The sequence below is a fragment of the Chiloscyllium punctatum genome, chromosome 7 (assembly GCF_047496795.1).
Source record: "Chiloscyllium punctatum isolate Juve2018m chromosome 7, sChiPun1.3, whole genome shotgun sequence".
Classification (NCBI taxonomy): domain Eukaryota; kingdom Metazoa; phylum Chordata; class Chondrichthyes; order Orectolobiformes; family Hemiscylliidae; genus Chiloscyllium; species Chiloscyllium punctatum.
Genome location: NC_092745.1, coordinates 17,696,783 through 17,714,002, shown reverse-complemented (window position 1 = coordinate 17,714,002; position 17,220 = coordinate 17,696,783). Strand labels below are relative to the sequence as shown.

Genomic DNA, 17,220 nt, shown 5'->3' with positions numbered 1-17,220 from the left:
GTGTCACTGGCATAGATCAGCATTTGTTACCCAAGACTAATTGCCCTTGAACTGCTGGCCTTGCTGTGGCCTCTCAGAAAGCACCCAAGGGTTAACCAGATTGCTGTGGGGCTGGAGTCACATGAAGTCCAGACTGGGTATGGCTGAGGCTGGACAGCAATCAGGGATCAATATCGTAGACACCATTAATGAGGCTTGCTTTGTGATTTGAATTTAAGTTCCAGCACTTGTCACTGGGGGAGATAGTACAGTTCCATATATTGTGGCAGGACCCTTGTTTTGTATCTCACTGAAAGACAACAGCTCCCTCAGTTTTGCAGTGTCAGCCTTGACTGTGTGTTCAACATAGGAATTAGGAGCAGGAGGAGGCAATTCAGCCCTTCGAGCCCGCTCTGCCATTTAACAGGACCAAGGCTGATCTTATCCTGCTCTCAACTCCACTCTCCTGCCTGCTCCCCATCGCTCTTTATCTCACTTTTCATCAGAAACACATCTTTCTTGAACCTGTGGATTGATTCTGCCTCCACTGCACTCTGGGGCATTGACTTTCACAGATTCACAACCCTCTGGGAGATGTCGTTTCTCCTCAGCTCAGTTTTGAACCGACCTCCTCTCACTCGATATCGATGACCTCTTGTTCCAGACTGTCCTACAAGGGGGAGCATCTATTCAACATCCACCTTCTCAATCCCCTTTCACATTTTCTATCCCTCAATCAGATCCCTCCTCATTCTTTTGAACTCCAGTGAGTACAAGCCCAAGCTCTTTAACTGCTCCTCGTGGGACAGCACTTTCATTCCTGGGATCAGTCAGGGGAACATCCCCTGAACAGTCTCCAGTGCTGAAGGACTCTATGATCAAAATAGACTCCCCGAAACTTCTGAGACAGAGGTGACAGTGCTCCCACTGAGCAGCTTCCAGTTTGTACAGGGCACTGCTCTCAGCTGGATGGTTGGGAGTTTGAGTTGATTTTAAGCTGTATTTTGGAGAGGAGTAAGCAGCCTTTTTGATCAAAGCCTCCAGAAATGTGAAGGTGACATTTATGAGTAATTCAGAGCAATGATCTACTCAGTTATTTTGACTCCTGGGGCCTGCTGAGTACTAAAACTCAGCATTTAGGAATTGCTGAGAAATATCTTCATTGACTTGGACATTAATTGTATTTTTCAGGTTCACATTTTAATGAAGAGTCCAGAAGATTATCGCTTTAGGTTATTTCCCGATCTCATTGTTGCTGTCTACAAGGCTGTGAAGGACACAGAGTGGAAGAAGTACTTTCCTAAAGAATAGAGACTGCTCCTGTTTTCAAAGGGTTGCCATCTCTTGAGTGGATATGAGACAGAACCACATGCTTCAGGGCAAGAATGGAAAGAAGGAACTTGCATTTGTAACACAGAATCCCTATAGTGTGGCGGTGGGCCATTCAGCCCATTGACTCCATACCGCCCCTCCGAAGGTCATTCTATCTCGACCCCTATCCTATCTCTGTTTGTTCCAATGGCTACTCCACTGAGCCTGCACATCGCTGTACACTCTGGGCAATTTAGCATGGCCAACTTATCGAGCCTGCAGACCTTTAGACCGTGGGAGGAAGCCAATGCACCTGGGGAAAGCCCACGCAGACACAGGGAGAATGTGCATACTCCACACAGACCCACCTGAGGCTGTTCGCTGGCACGGTGAGGCAGCAGTGCGATACACTGAGCCATCGTGTTGCCTATTATTGCTTACTGTAATGTCTGTTTCATGACTTGCAATTTATTTTATTGCTTTAAATAAACCAACTCATAGAGTTAATGGATTGATTATGGGACCATTATATTTAACCTTACAGTGAAAGGCTGGAGAAAACACTGTGCAGATGAGGCCTATTGCACGAGCAGCTTAATCTGCAGGTAGAAAATACGATTGGCAGTCTTTGCTTGTGTGAAGGTGTGTGAGGCAACACATGGGCAAGGAACAAAACAAGGCCACTCGGCCCTTTGAACCTGCTCCCCCATTCAATAAGATCGTGGTTGATCTGATTTTAACCTCAACTCTACATTGTCCAATAATGTTCCATCCCTTCAGTCATCAAGAATCTATCTCCCTCTTCCTAGGGTAAATATAGGGTTGGGAAATGGGTCTGGGTTAGTTACTCTTCGGAGGGTTTGTGTGGCCTTGTTGGGCTGAAGGGCCTGTTTCCACACTGGATGGATTCTAAATTCTGCATCCACTGCCTATTAATGAGGGGAATTCCAAAGACTGACAATCTCCTAGAGAAAAACATGTTTCTGAATCTCTGTTTTGAATGGATTCTCCCTTAATTTTAAACAGTGATTCCTGGTTCTGGATTCTCCCACAAGAGGAAACATCCTTTCCACATCCACCTGGTCAAGGACCCTCAGGATCTTGCTTGTTTCAATGAAGTCTTGCATTCAGTTTCCCCTCACACTACACCATAATGTTCTATGAGCTTTCCTGATGACTTGCTGTACCTACATACTAACCTTCTGAGATTAATGCACTGAGACCCAGATATGGTTCTGGGGACACAGGCTCAAATCCCACCATGGCAGATGGGGCAATTTAAAGTCAATTAAGAAGACTGCAATTAAGAGTCTAACAATGACCATTAATCCATGTGGATTGTCAGGAAAACCCATCTGGTTTATAAACGTCCTTTAGGGAAGGGAACTGCTATCCTTACCTGGTCTGGCCGACATGGAAATCCAATCCCACAGCAATGTGGATGACTGTTAACTGCCCTCTGGGGCAATTAGGGGTGGGTAGTAAATGCTGTCCTAGGCAGTGACACCCTCATCCTGTCAATGATTGAAAAAGAAAAAATTGACCATAAATAATCAACAAGGATAAAAGTCATTTGTAATGAATGAGCAGCCTTTGTTACAGGCCCTCATTATCTCCTGATTTATTCTCTTTCCCACCATAAAGCTACTGTTAGGAAGCATGGAGACTATTCCGATCAGCTCTTGGATCTCTCCCCTATTTGCGCTGCTTTCCAGAACACAAGTGTCTTCCTGCTCCAGCCTCCACTCCTCACCCTCACACTGTTCTCCCTCTCTCCACTCCTGACCTCTCACACTGTTCTGCAGCCTCCGCTCCTCACCCAGACCTATTTAAGACCAGAGGTTATAAGATTAAGGTGGAAGTATTTTTTGACCCTGTGTGTGGCAGATATATGGAATATGCTGCCTGAGAGGGTGGTGCAGGCTGAAAATTACACAACCTTTAAAAACATTTGGATGAGCACTTATAATACCAGGGCATGGTAGGCTCCAGACGACTGCAGGTAAATGGGATTAGTGTAGTTGAGTGCTTGTTGGTCAGCATTGACATGGTGTGCCGAAGGGCCTATCTCTATGCTGTGTGACTCTCGAACCTGGGTCCCTGGCTCTGTGAGGCAGCAGTGCTGTGTCACCCATATTGAGGGAGGCACACAAAAAAATCAGCACAAAAGTTGATAAGAATTCAGCTCTTCCTGTTTTTGAAAACCCCACCATCACATCACTCAGTCAGCAAATTAAAACAAACAATGGGTTATTAGCACAGCTCCCTGCCGGGGTGGTGAAGGGGAGGTGTGGTCACTGGTTAGATAACAAAGACATAGGAAGAGAGGGAGTGGACCCAATTAAAATGGAAGGGGAGTGGTGTGGGTGGAATCTGTGAATGGATACTTACCCATCTGACAGAGTGCCCTCCACCTGGCAATCTATTTTACATGATGTGGAAACATCGGGGATAGAAGCAGGAGAAGGTCATTTGGCCCCACCAGCCTGCTATGCCATTCGATATGATTGAAGCTGGTCATAGAGCACATTACTGTAATCCATCTCTACCCCATATCCCTTGATTCTTTAACCACAAGACCTTTCTTGATAACATAATGTTTTGGCCTCAACCACTTTCTGTGACAGAGAATTCCTCAGGCTCACCACTCTCTGGGTGAAAACATTTTTCCACATCTCTGTCCAATAGAATTTACCCCTTAACCTTAAACCATGTGCCCTGGTTCTGGACTTCCCCACCATTGGGAACAGCCTTTCTCCATCTAACTTGTCTCGTCCTTTTCCAATTTTATAGCTTTCTCCAAGATTCCCTTCCTTCATTCTTCTAAACTCCAGTGAACACAATCCTCACCAACTCAACCTCTCCTTTCCATCACAGAAATCAAATACCATTCAGGAATTAATATTAATCAGCCCAATGTGGAACACAGACTTTGTAGGTCAGGGTTAGAAGACAATCATTGCCGGTTCTAAAATTCAGGCTTCGGGTGCAGTAATTTCAATGGAATCATTGGATACAATCGTACAACAGCAGAAAGATGGGAGGTGTAGATGGAGGGTGCAGACAGCGGTGTACACAGTGGGTGTAGGTGGTGGGTGCAAACAGAGGGACTAGACAGTGGCTATGGATGCTGGGTTCAGACAGAGGGTACAGACGGTGGTGCAGACGGTGGTGTAAATGGTCGTGTAGACACAAGCAAGACCTTGCGTGGTGATCACATGGGTGGCTATGTGGAATCACACAGAGAGCAGCCAGTGAGCCTGACACAGTCAGGGACACCCCCTGGTGCTGAAGGTCATGCTGCTGCTGACAAAGGTTACATTTTAACTGAAACTGCACTCCCTCCCTACACGATCCCCTCTTGTCCCCACATGCCTCACTGCAACACAATGAGATGCCAGCCAGCACCCTGTGCCCTCGTTCAGTCTCCATTGACCTTGTCTCCATTAGCCTTGACCCTCCTCCCAAGCACTTACTTGGGCCTTCACTGAAGCTTGAGCCATTTCATCTGACCCTTGAGCATGTGTTTGCCATCTTAGAACTGCCTCACCTAGTCACCATTAATCTGCACTGCCCTCTCAACATGGAGTACAGATTGATACAGAGCAGAAAAGGTCCTTTGTCCCATTGAGTCTGTACCAACATAACTACAACTAAAGTCACTCTCATCCCAATTTCCTGCACTTATCCCAGATCCTTGAATGTTATGATATTTAAAGGTTGTAAGTTTTCCACCCTGCACTACCTTCCCTGACAGAGGATTGCATCTTTATAGTTTATATCACATCAGGCTCACGGAGCTGAACAAAAGCTCAACTCCTTGGGCATTTTTTAAAATTTGTGGCATGGTGGCTCAGTGGTTAGCATGGCTAACTCACAGCACCAGGGACACAGGTTCGATTCCAGACCCAGGTCTTTGTGGAATTTGCACGCTCCCCCTGTGTCTGTGTGAATTTCCTCCATGTGCTCCAAGTTTCCTCCCACAATCCAAATATGTGCAGGTTAGGAGAATTGGCCATGTTATAATTGTCACAGTGTTCAGCAATGTGTCGGTCAGGGGATATGTCGAATGATAGGGCAGGGGAATGGGTCTCAGGGAGTTTCTCTTCAGTGGGTCAGTGTGGACTTGTTGGGCCAAATTGGTGATGTCTGTAATGAAATCTTTCAAACCACTCATTTTGTATCGTGTCGTTTAGTTCTTGCACGCCTTGTTTGATAAATGTTTCATTTTTTCTGATAATATGAGTTCCCTGATGAGCTGTTAACCATGTCCAATCAGGGAGTCCTGGCTGACAGATAAAAAGGGGAGTGTCAGAAGGACTGATACTCTAGCACCTGACTCTGAATAACAACCTGCCAACCAACCCCCTCCTTCTGTCACCTTCAATCTCCCCATGCTTACTCTTGTGGCCCCGTCGATCCAGCCTGTGCTGCCTTTGGGAGAGGTTGACGTTCCCTCCATTCCTGATGAAGAGCTTATGCCCAAAATATTGATATCCTGCTCCTCGATGCTGCCTGACCTGCTGTGGTTTCCCAGCAACACACTCTCAACTCTGATCTCCAGCATCCTCAGACCTCACTTTCCCCTTCCCCCACTCGCTCATTACAAACAGAAATGACTGGTGGTGAGTTTAACCCTGAGGGTCATCACAGCTGAGGCAGAGGGAGAGAAGGTCACACCTTCATGGTGGTAGCACCCTTAATTAATCCACTGCAATCACTCTCAGGGCTGCAAGAATTCAACCTCCCTCACTCAGACAGCTCCCTCCCTGGAAGGTAATATTGCTGCACCTGGTTTAGGGCTAATTGAGCTTGAAATACGACTATGGCTGGCCAGCACTTGCTGAGCAGACAACCACAACTGCAATGACCCCGGCTCCTTGTATTTGGGGCGCACATTAGGGAGCACAGTGTGCACTGCCTCTGAAATCCCTCCCTTACTGAGAACACACTCTCAGTATTCACCTTTCTTAGCTGCCATTTCAATTTCATGACAAATTCCGTGTCCTATGATCCTGCCCCACTCGCCACCTGATGAAGGAGCTGCACTCCGAAAGCTTGTACTTCCAAAGAAACCTGTTGGACTCTCATCTGGTGTTGTGTGATTTTTAACTTTGTCCACCTCAATGAGCTGCCATCTCAGGCTAAATTGTTCTTCATCTGAGATTTGAGAAGATTAAGGCCTAATCTTCAATCCGCATCACAAAGCTTATTCTCGATCCATCACTCAGACACACCTACAGGAAACACTGAGTTAACACACGCACACACACACACACACACACACACATACACACAGAATCAGGCAGCACTGAGTAACATGCACACAACCCTAGCTGCCTGTAGGTGTCTCTTTGAATAACACACCCACACTCAGAGTGACACCTACAGGCAGCATTATGTAGTACACTCACTCAGAGAGACACCCAGCCTGCAGTGTCAGTGATTGGCCTCAGATCATTTCAGGTACAACACAGCATGCAGCAGAGAGTGCACAGTGCGATCCCAGAACCTGAGTTTAGACCAGAGAGTGAACACGGAATGCCTCAGATTGTAATTATTGAATCCCAACAGCTTTCAGTTTCTATTCTGTTTGGAATCTTGTAACCTCCACAGATTCCAGACCAACTGGATTATTTGAAACTGATTGCTGATTGGCTGTCAGTATCATCTACCATGGATTGACAGGCCATGTAGCCAATTGTGACAATGACATGCTGACATGCAGCTAATCCGCTGAATGGAGTGGTCCATTTCCAAAGCACACAGAGACAGAGACTGAATCTTCATCAACTTTATTCCTTTTTCCAGACTGACATTGACAGAAAACAGACTGCAATTAACAGCCCAGACAGAGGAAGCTGCACAAATTCACAGCTACAATGGCTTTTGAGGAAAACACTTGTGGAGATTTTCTCAATAACATGAGAATCCTGCCCTTCAAATAGTGACAAAAACCTTAAATTGGAACTGGCTGCTGAGCAGGAAGGAGATCTGATTTATTGAAGCAGAAATTTCGAAGGTTCACATTGTTTTGTACAGCTGACAGCCTTCAGCAACTTCAAGAGATTTTACTTGGTATCACAAATCAATCCTGTCCCAATCAAACAGTCCCAGAACAGGGAGAGCATGGAGTATGACACAGCGTAAAGCTCTATCTACACTGTCCCAATGAACTATCTTGACTCATGAACCTCAGAAGTGTCTCTGAGCCAGTCCTGAGAAGGAAGAGAGTTGAAATTCAGTGCTGACAATGATCTTTGTCCTGCCAGCTCAGCCCTGTTTCTTTAAAGTTGTGTCTCCTCTGTGGACTGTCTCAAACACTCTACACACATTCTGATCTCCTGATGCTCTTGCTGAGGGGAGAGGGGAGTGTCACGTGGGTGAGGGCACAGGAGAAGCGAGCGTTGGACTCCCAGTCAGACCCAGAGAGGGTCAGCAGGCTGCTGACACTGTAGGTGCTGTCCGAAGCTCGCAAGTAGTTGCTGGTCTGAACCCCGTCCGAAATGACTGCACCATCCTTCTTCCACTGCACCTCTAGCTCATCGGGATAGAAGTGATTGGCAAGGCACACCAAGGTGGCAGTGCCCTTGGCATCTACCTGCTCCGTGGAGGGGGGCAGCAGGGTCAGCTTGGGCTGAGAGTTGTCACGGCCTGAAAAACAATTTTAAGAGAGAAACAATTTTAATCCCTGCCATTCAAAGGTATGTTAATTCTCAGAATATTCACTGATAAAATGTTTGAATATTTGTCTCCAATACCTAATAAACCATACAAAAGAATTTACATTTTTAAAATTGATTCTTGGGATATGAGTGTCACTGGCAGGGGCAGAATTTATTTCTCGTCCCTAATTGCCCCTGAGAAGGTGGTGGTGAAAGAGAAGGGACAGTTTTGGACCGTCGTTTGGGGAATAAATGTGGGCAGCTGGGAGAACTAAAAGATGGCGATCATTTCAGTGACAGTGATCAGAACTCAGTGAGATTGAAATTAGGGATGGAAATGGAGAACCATGGAGCGAGTGAAAAAGGTTTCATTTTACTGAATGTTTCGGTAATTTAGTAAAAGTGGACTGGAACCAGTGACTTGATGGGAAATCAGTGTCAGGGCAGTGGGAGCCCTCAAGTGACAAGACAGAGATCGTTCAGAATCTGTTCCCACAAAGAGTAAGGGTGGGAAACCCAAATCTAAACTCTTAGCCTGGGATGTCAAAAGGCAACCAGTGTAGGGAAGACCAAACAGGGAAGGTGATGTTGGTTATCTGGAGTTCAAACCTGCAGAAAGCTGAGAGGAGGATAGAAAATGCAGGATTAAAATTGAACAGGACCTGAGGAAGGCAAAGATCTGTAAGGATCAAATATGTCCAAGTGAATCAGGGAAATCCTACCGAACAAGAGGATTGGGGTAGTTACCAGTTGGGGTACCACAGGGGCCAGTCCTTGGTACCCAGTTATTCATAATATAATAGAGTCATAGAGTCAGAGAGACCCAAAAGGCCCATCAGCCCATTGTGTCCACATTGGTCAAAAAACAACAACCCAATAATTCTCATCCATTTTTCCAGCATGAGGGAATTAGATGCAGTATGTGTTCAAGAAGGAGTTAGATATATTTCAACGATCAAAGAATGTGGGGAGAAAGCAGGAACGGAGACTATGTTGGATGATTGGCCATGATCATATTGAATGGTGGAGCAGACTTGAGGGGCTGAATGGCCTCCTATGTTGATGTTTCTATATGTTTCTCAGATATCGAAGGAATGTCTCTTGTCAATTTCAACCTGGAAGTCACATGTGAGTGGAGGTGGAAGATGTGGCCATGGTGATTAATGAATGCGGGGCAGTAAGGTGGTTAAGAAGACACATGGGAGAAACAGTTTTTCTTTTTCCCTTGATGGAATGAGGGCATTGCTGGATCGGCAGCATTTATTGCCCATCCATAATCGCCCAGAGGGCAGTTTAGAGTCAACCACATTGCTGTGGGTCTGGGGTCACATGGTAACTAAAGGTCATTAGTAAATCAGATGGCTTTTTCCTGACAATCAACGATGGTCATCATTGGACTCTTAATTCCAGATTTTTTTATTGAATTCACATTCCACCATCAGCTGTGGCAGGATTCTAACCCTGGTTCACAGAACATTATCTAGATCTCTGGATTAAGAGTTCAGTAATTATATCATTAGACCATTGCCTCCCTTATCTCATTATTGGTTGACAGTGAAAGCAAGGAGTTTGTTTATTCTGGAACTGTATACAACCCCAGTTAGAGCACAGTGAGAGAACAGTGTATGGTTCTGGTCACCACATTACAGGAAGGATGGGATCCCACTTGTGATGGGGACAGAGGAGGATTTTGTCAAAAATGGGGAGTTTTAGCTTTGAGGAATGATTGGTTTGGCTGGGATTGTATTCTTTGGAACAAGGAGGCTGATGGGAGATTTGATCGAGGTGTAGAAAATGATGAGGGGCCTGGATAGAGTGGGTGGGAAGGACTGATTTCCATCAGCACAGAGGGCAATAACCATGGGGAGAGATTGAAATTAATTGGACACAGAGTTCGAGGGGAATTGTGGAGTAATTGTTTTCAGCCAGAGGCTCGTGGGATCTGGGACCCACTGTCTGAAAGGGTTGGAGAGGCAGAAAACCTCATCATATTGAAAAAAAACACTTGGATATTCATTTGAAACAGTGAACCCGCAGGCTTATGGAGCAAGAGCTGGAAAGTGGGATGGAGCTCGATATCTCTTTAACAAACCTCCAATTAAGCTAGTCCCATTTTCCAGCATTTTGCGCATATCCCTCTAAACCCTCCCTATTCATGTACCCATCCTCTTAGATGTTGTAATCATGCCCTCCTCCACCTCTTCCTCTGGCAGCTCATTCTATACACACACCACGCACCACGTGAAAAAGTTGCCCCTTCAGCCCCTTTCAAATCTTTCCCCCGTCGCCTTCAACCTATGCCTCTAGAACTGGACTCCCCAACTCTGAAAATAATACCTTCTATACTCACCCTTTCAATGCCCCTCATGATCCTATAAACCACAAAATGGTCACTCCTCAGCCTCCAACAATCCAGGGAAATGAGACCCTATTCAACCTCTCCCAGTAGCTGAAAACCTCCAACCTTGTCAAAATTCTTGTAAATCTTTTCTGAAGCATTTTAAGGTTCACAACATTTTTACTACAGCAGGGCAACCAGAACTACACACAGTTTTCCAAAAGTGGCCGAACCAATGTCCTATACAGCCGCAACAGCTCCCAGCCAGTCAGACAAAGGAGAGTCTGAAGATGTAATCGATTTGGATTTCCAGAAGGGCTTTCACATAAGGTACGAGCCCATAGAGTTAGGGGCAAGGTACTGGCATGGACTGAGGACTGGTAGGTTGATATAAAGCAGAGGGTGAGGAAAAATGGCAGCTGGTGACTAATAGAGTTCTGCAGGTGTTAATGTTGGAACCATAACTATTCATGTCATGCGTTGACAATCTGAATGAAGGAAGTGAAGGCATTGTTGCAAAGTTTGCAGATGACATGAGGTAGGTGGAGGGACAGGTAGTGTTGAGGAAGTGGGAAGGCTATAAAATGTCCTGGATAGGCTCAGAGAGTGGGCAAAGAAGTGGCAGATAGAATACAGTGTGTTACAATGTGAGGGTATGCACGTTGGTAGGAAGAAGAGATGCAAAGGCTGTTTTCTATATGAGGAAAGCCTTTGGAAATCTAAAGCACAAACCTCATTCAGGTTTCTCTGAAGGTGAACAGGCAGGTCCAGTTTGTGCTTGGGAAGGTAAATGAAATGATAGCATTCGTTTTAGTTGGGCCGGAATACAAGGGCAGAGATGTACTGCTGAGGCTGTGTCAGGTTCTGGTCAGACTGAATTTGGAATATTGTGAACAGATTTGGGACCCATATTCTAAGAAACAATGTGCTGGCATTGGAGGGATTTACAAGAATGATCCTGGGGATGAAGGGCTTGTCATATGAGGCGTGGTTGAGGACTCTGGGTCTGTACTCAATGGAGTTTAGAAGGATGAGGATGGACCTTATTGAAATTTACGGAATACTGATCAGCCTGGAAAGAGTGTATGCGGATATGTTTCCGAAAACAGGAGAGACTAAGTAACCGAGGCACAGCCTCAGAATGAAGGGCCGACCCTTTAACGCTGAGATGAGGAGGAATTTCTTCAGCCAAAGGGTGGTGAATATGTGGAACTTACTGCTATAGAGGGCAGTGGAGGACAAGTCACTGAGTGTATTTAAGACAGAGATAGATCGGTTTGTGATTATTAAGGGGATTGAACGTTCCCGTGGAGTAGGAAGGAGAATGGGGGTAAGAGGCATATCTGCCAAGCTCAAATGGCAGAGCAGATTCCATGGGCTGAATGGCTGATTTCTGCTCCTATTTCTTAAAGTCTTCTGGAGAGTTTCCCCAAAACCCTGGAACACTGAACCCACTGGACTGTGAGCCCTTCTGGACCTGTTTATCATCAGAACTTTGCCAAGAGATGACCAATGAGTGGAGAGAATTTGCACCTATGTGGGAATTTTAAGATACTTCCCAGCTCCTGGGATACCATGAGTGTAGGAAGTGCGGTCAGTGACAGCAGTTGGAGCTCCGGGTTTCGGTGTTTCAGCAGCAGCTGGTGTCAGTGCGGAGAGACCGTAAGGTTGAGAGCTCCGTGGAGAGCATGTTTCTAGATGTGGTCACTCTGCAGCTTCAGAGTATGCAGGGAGAGAGGGAATGGGGGAGCAGCAGACAGTCCAAAAGGACCACGCAGCTAGTACAGGAATCCCTGAGTGCATCCCACTCTCCAACCAGGATTCAGTTCAGAATCCTGATGAGAATGATGGTCCATCTGGGGAGTGCAACCAGATCCAAGTCCATGGCACCATGGGGAGGGCTCAGCTGTACAGGAGGTCACAAGGAAGACCGGAAGAGCGATAGTGAGAGGAGATTCGAGAGTGAGTGCAATCGATAGGTGTTTCTGCAGCTGCAGATGGGAATCCAGGATGGTGTGTTGTCTCCCTGGTGCCAGGGTCAATGATGTCACTGAGCGGCTGCAGAGCACCCTGAGGGGAGACGGGGAAGAGGCAGCAGTCGGGGTCCACATCGGTCCCAGTGACAGAGGCAGAAAAGGGATGTGGTCCTGCTGTCAGAATTTAGTGACTTCGGGAGGGAGTTCAGAGCAGGAGCTGAAAAGTAGGCATGTGCACATTACTCCCAGTGTCCTAAATAAGTGAGAATAAAAACAGGAAGATAAGACGGATGAATAAGAGGCTGGAAAGAGAGTCTGGCAGGGAGGGCTTTAGATTCTTAGGGCATTGGGACTGGCTGTGGGCGAGATGTTACCTGTACAGACTGAATGGGATGCTCCTGAACAGAGCTGGGACTGAGTTCCTTATGGGGTGATTTGTTGCTGCTGTTGGAGAGAGTTTAAACTGACTTGGTAGGGCTGTGGGAGCCATGGGGGAATATCAGAGAGAAACACCAAGGTTCACAGAATCCTCAGTGTAGTCCAAAGATCACCATCAAGTGGAAAGTAGAAGAACAAATGTGCAAGGAATTTACAGGGTCTGTCAAATCACGATGGAGAGTTGTTATGAATGGCGTGGGGCTGGGGAGGGGGGTGGCGGTGGGGGTGGGGAGGGGAAGAGCTTTAATTATCCTCATAGACTGGGATAGCATCATTGTGAAGGGCAGAGAGCGTCCAGTGTTGTGAGAGGGTCCTCAGGTGAACTTTCTCCAGCCGTGTGATTCCAGTCCAATGAGAAAGGAGACTCGCTTACACCTGGATCTTGGGAGTGAGGAGGCGCAAGTAAACCAAGTGTCAGTGAGAGGACATTAAGGGAAGAGTGATCATTGTATCATAAGGTTGAGGGTGACCATGTAAAAGGAATACAGTTTCGAAATGATTCACTTGGGAAAACACAGACTTCCGTTGGGTAAGAACACATCAGAGTGAATGAACTGGGGCTAAAGGTTGCAGCAAAGTCCTGAAGTGAATAATAAACTCGAAGTTCAGGGACAGTCGAGGTATATTCGTGGAGTGGCACTCAATTCCTGGCTGTTTTGAGACAGAGGGGGTCGAAATATTGTAAATAAGAAAAGGGCAAAAGTGTAACTAGGGAGTGAATAGGTCCCCTTAAAGATGGCTAATTCACTTAGCCTGCACATTCCTGTACACTTTGGGCAATTTAGCATGACCAATTCATCTAACTTAGACATCTTTGGACTGCGGGAGGAAACTGGAGTACATAAAGGGATAGTCAATGTGATTTTGTGGATTGGAAATCCTTTCTCACTCACTTGATTGAGTTTTTCTGAAGAGGAAACAAAGAAGATTGATGAAGGCAGAGCAATTGACATTGTCCACCTGGATTTTAACAAAGCATTTGACAAGGTTAGCCATGCTGGACTGAGTAGGAAGGTTAGATCACATGAGTTCCAGGGTGATCTCGTCATTTGGATAAAAAAAATGACTTGAGGTAGGAGAACAAAGGGTGGTGGTAGAGGGCTGCCTTTTGGACTGGAAGTCTGTGACCAGCGATGTGCCATAAATATCAATGCTGGGTCTACTATTTTCATCATTTAAATAAATGATCTTGATGTGAATATAGTAGGTAAGTTTCGTAAGTTTGCAGATTACATCAAAATTGGTGGTGAAGTGGATAATGAAGAAGATTATCTCACAGTACAGCAGGACCTTGATCAGTTCGGCCAATGGCTGAGGAGTGACAGATGGTGTTCAATTTAGATAAGTGCAAGATGTTGCATTTTGGAAAGGCAGGACTTACACAGTTAATGGTAGGGCCTGGGGATTAATGGTAGGACTCTGGGGATTAATGGTAGGACTCTGGGGATTAATGGTAGGGCCATGGGGATTAATGGTAGGACCCTGTGGATTAATAATAGGACCCTGGGGAGTGTTGTCGAACAGAGTCCTAGCAGTTCGGATGCACAGGAAGGATGTTATTAAACAGGAAAAGGTGCAGAAAGTATTTACAAGGATTTTGCCAGGAGTGGAGGGTTTGAGCAAGAGGGAGAGACTGAATAGTCTGGGGCTCAGAGGTGACCTTACAGAGATTTAAAAAACCATGAGGGGCACAGATTTGGTAAACAGCTAAGGTCTTTTCCCTAAGACGGGCGAGTCCAAATCTGGAGTCATAGGTTTAAGAGGAGAGCGGAAGATTCAAAAGGGATCCGAGGAGTAACATTTTCATGCAGAGGGCGGTGCATATATAGAACAAGCTGCCAGAGGAAGTGAATGTGGCGCATACAATTACAGCATTTAAAAGACATTTGGATGTACACATGAATAGGAATCATTTTGAGGGATATGGGCCAATTACTGGCAAAGGGGACTCAATCAGTTTAGGATATCTGGTCGGCGAAGAGGAATTGGACCGAAGGGTCTATTTCAGTGCCATACAACTCAATGACTATGAGAGACTGAACCCTGAAGTGCAGAAAGCTGAGGTGTGACCAGATAGAGGTTTGTGAAATCCTGATGGGGTGAGATAATGTAAATAATTCAGGAGGATGTCAATGTTTTGTAGAGAGGGTAGAAAACACTCCCAAAGATTGTTCCCGGAATGAGTAACCTCAGTTATGTGATAGACTGGAGAAGAGACGGCTGAGAGGGGATTTGTTCGAGGAATACAACATCAGGACGCTTTTGATCAGAGCAAACGGGGAAAAAAATGTTCCAACTTTTGAAAGGATTGAGAGCGAGAGGCCACAGATTGGAAGTGATTGGTAAAAGAAGCAAAAGTCAAATAAGGAAAAAACATGTTCAGCCAGTGAGTGGTGAGAGTATGGAATGCACTGCCTGAGAGTGTGGTGGAGGCAGCTTCAATTGAAACATTCCGAAGGGGATAAGACTGTTATTTGAAAAGGAACAATGTGCAGGGTGACAGGGAGAAGGCAGGAGAATGACACTCAGTGAATTGCTCATTCAGAGAGTCAGTATAGACAGGATGGACAGAATTGCCTCCTTGTGCACTGTAACAATTCTGTGATTGTGTGATTGAGCAGAGTTAAAGCTGGGGGAGGTGGGAGCTCGGTGTCTCACTGTGTTGCTGCTGCTGCTGCTACTGAGGTCAGTGAGATCAGAGACTTGGACAGGGAGCCAGAGCTCACATCAAACTCTGCCCGTGTCTGTCACACTGAGACTGACAGGAGGCTACTCACTGATTTCACACCATGCTGCAGGAATGGGACCACAGGCTGCAAATGGTCAGAGCTCCTCCGCACGGTGAGTAAAATTACTGACTTATATCTTGCTGTTTTAAGGGGGCAATGGAAGGAAAGAAATACAGCTGGACACCCTGTTAGACACAGTGCTCCTTAATCAACCATTTCATTCACCGCAGCCCCCCACTAACACCTTCAACAATTCAGCAACTATATTTTAGAAAGTGTATTTCAGTATTGACAGGGTTAATAATGGAGTATTGAGGTTTACTTACTCAGTCTGAGCTTGGTTCCTGGACCGAACGTAAGCCACAGTGAGAGTTCCCAGTGCAGAGGCTGCACAAAAACCTCTACTCTCTGCTTCCCTCTTATCACTGTCAACCTCTCTCTGTCACTGGCTGTCTCTCACTCACTCTCACCGTCTCCCTACCCCTCTCTGTCTCTCCATCATTCATGTGTCTTTCTCTCTCTGTCTCTCTGGTTTGTTTCCAGCTGGGCTCGGGAGGTTTGTGAAATTTATTTTTCGATGTTAAATCTTGCAGCTGCACTTCACATGTGGCCATGGAGTGTAAGAGGGAAACTTGAGGCTTTCAGTTCGCGTTGAGACACCACGGGGACTGGAGTGTGTCGTGGACAGTAACAATCTTAGCATGGGGTAATTTGTTCAGTTTCATTTAGATCTAACTGTGGGTTATGTCAGTTCAGGCGGTGGGACTGTGTGTCCATTATTATGCATTTTATATAACCATGGATGTGCCAGTACAGGAGGTAGTGCTTTATGTATTGAGGTTTTTGTACAGCTCTGTGTCACTGTGTCGAGGGTTGCTGCTACGCTGCTGACAGTAATAGTCAGCGACATCCTCATTCTGAACGTTGCTGATTGTCAGGGTGAAAGTGGTCCCTGATCCACTGCCGGTGAATCGATCCGAGACTCCTGTGAATCGAGTTGTTGCATCATAGATCAGGAGAGAGGGTTTCTGACCTTCTCGCTGCTGGTACCAAGCAAGGTAGCTGCTAATGCAATGACTGGCCTTACAGGTGAGTGTTGCGGTCTGGCCCAGTCTCACTGACAGCACTGGGGGAGACTGGGTCATGATGATGTCCCCATTGATACCTGAGGGGTCAGAGAGAAACACAGTGAAGTCAGAACTGTCACAGAAAGAGCCTGTCAAATGAGAGATTGTTGGAGACACTGAGCATTCCTCTGGTTTCAGCATTTTCCCTTTAATCACAAGTCAGTGGAATTGGAGTGAAATGGAGAGCAGCTAACGATTCAAGGTGGAAGGAGAGAGATTTGTACCTGCGACACAGAATGCCAGGGGCCAGATCAGCTGGATGTGTGAAATCATGGTGTGTGTTCCTGTCCCTGTGCCTGGTTCCTGATAAACTCTCCCTTCACAGGGCTCTGCTTTATAAAGCTGCAGCCTGTGAGAGTCTGACTGGGTGTTCCTCATTATGTAAATGGCATCAGGCAGAGAGAGCCACGTCAGCCACTCACACTTCCTCTTCTCTCTCTCTCTCTCTCTCTGTCTGAGAGAATCATTGATGAGAACAGCACCGAATGAGGCCATTTGGCCAATTGCGTCAGTGCTGGTAAACAGCGATCTGATGGCACTAATCCCATCCTCCAGCTCTTGGCCCATTACCCTGGAGGCTGCAGCAACACAAGGGAATATCTAAATACTGCTCCAATGTCATGAGAGTTTGTGACTCAACTCGCCTTTCAGGCAGTG

At 46.2% G+C, this 17,220-nt stretch overlaps 1 protein-coding gene across 1 annotated transcript; it reads right to left on the bottom strand.

Annotated features, from left to right (window-relative positions):
• Nucleotides 1-7,069: 7,069 nt before the first annotated feature.
• LOC140479492 (immunoglobulin kappa light chain-like) lies at nt 7,070-16,840 on the bottom strand. The gene is made up of 4 exons (XM_072573325.1): nt 16,788-16,840; nt 16,286-16,601; nt 15,763-15,854; nt 7,070-7,944 (listed from the first exon to the last, which is right to left on the bottom strand). The coding sequence occupies exons 1-4, from the start codon at nt 16,834-16,836 to the stop codon at nt 7,616-7,618; spliced, it is 786 nt and encodes a 261-aa protein (XP_072429426.1). The 5' UTR covers nt 16,837-16,840; the 3' UTR covers nt 7,070-7,615.
• Nucleotides 16,841-17,220: the final 380 nt, after the last annotated feature.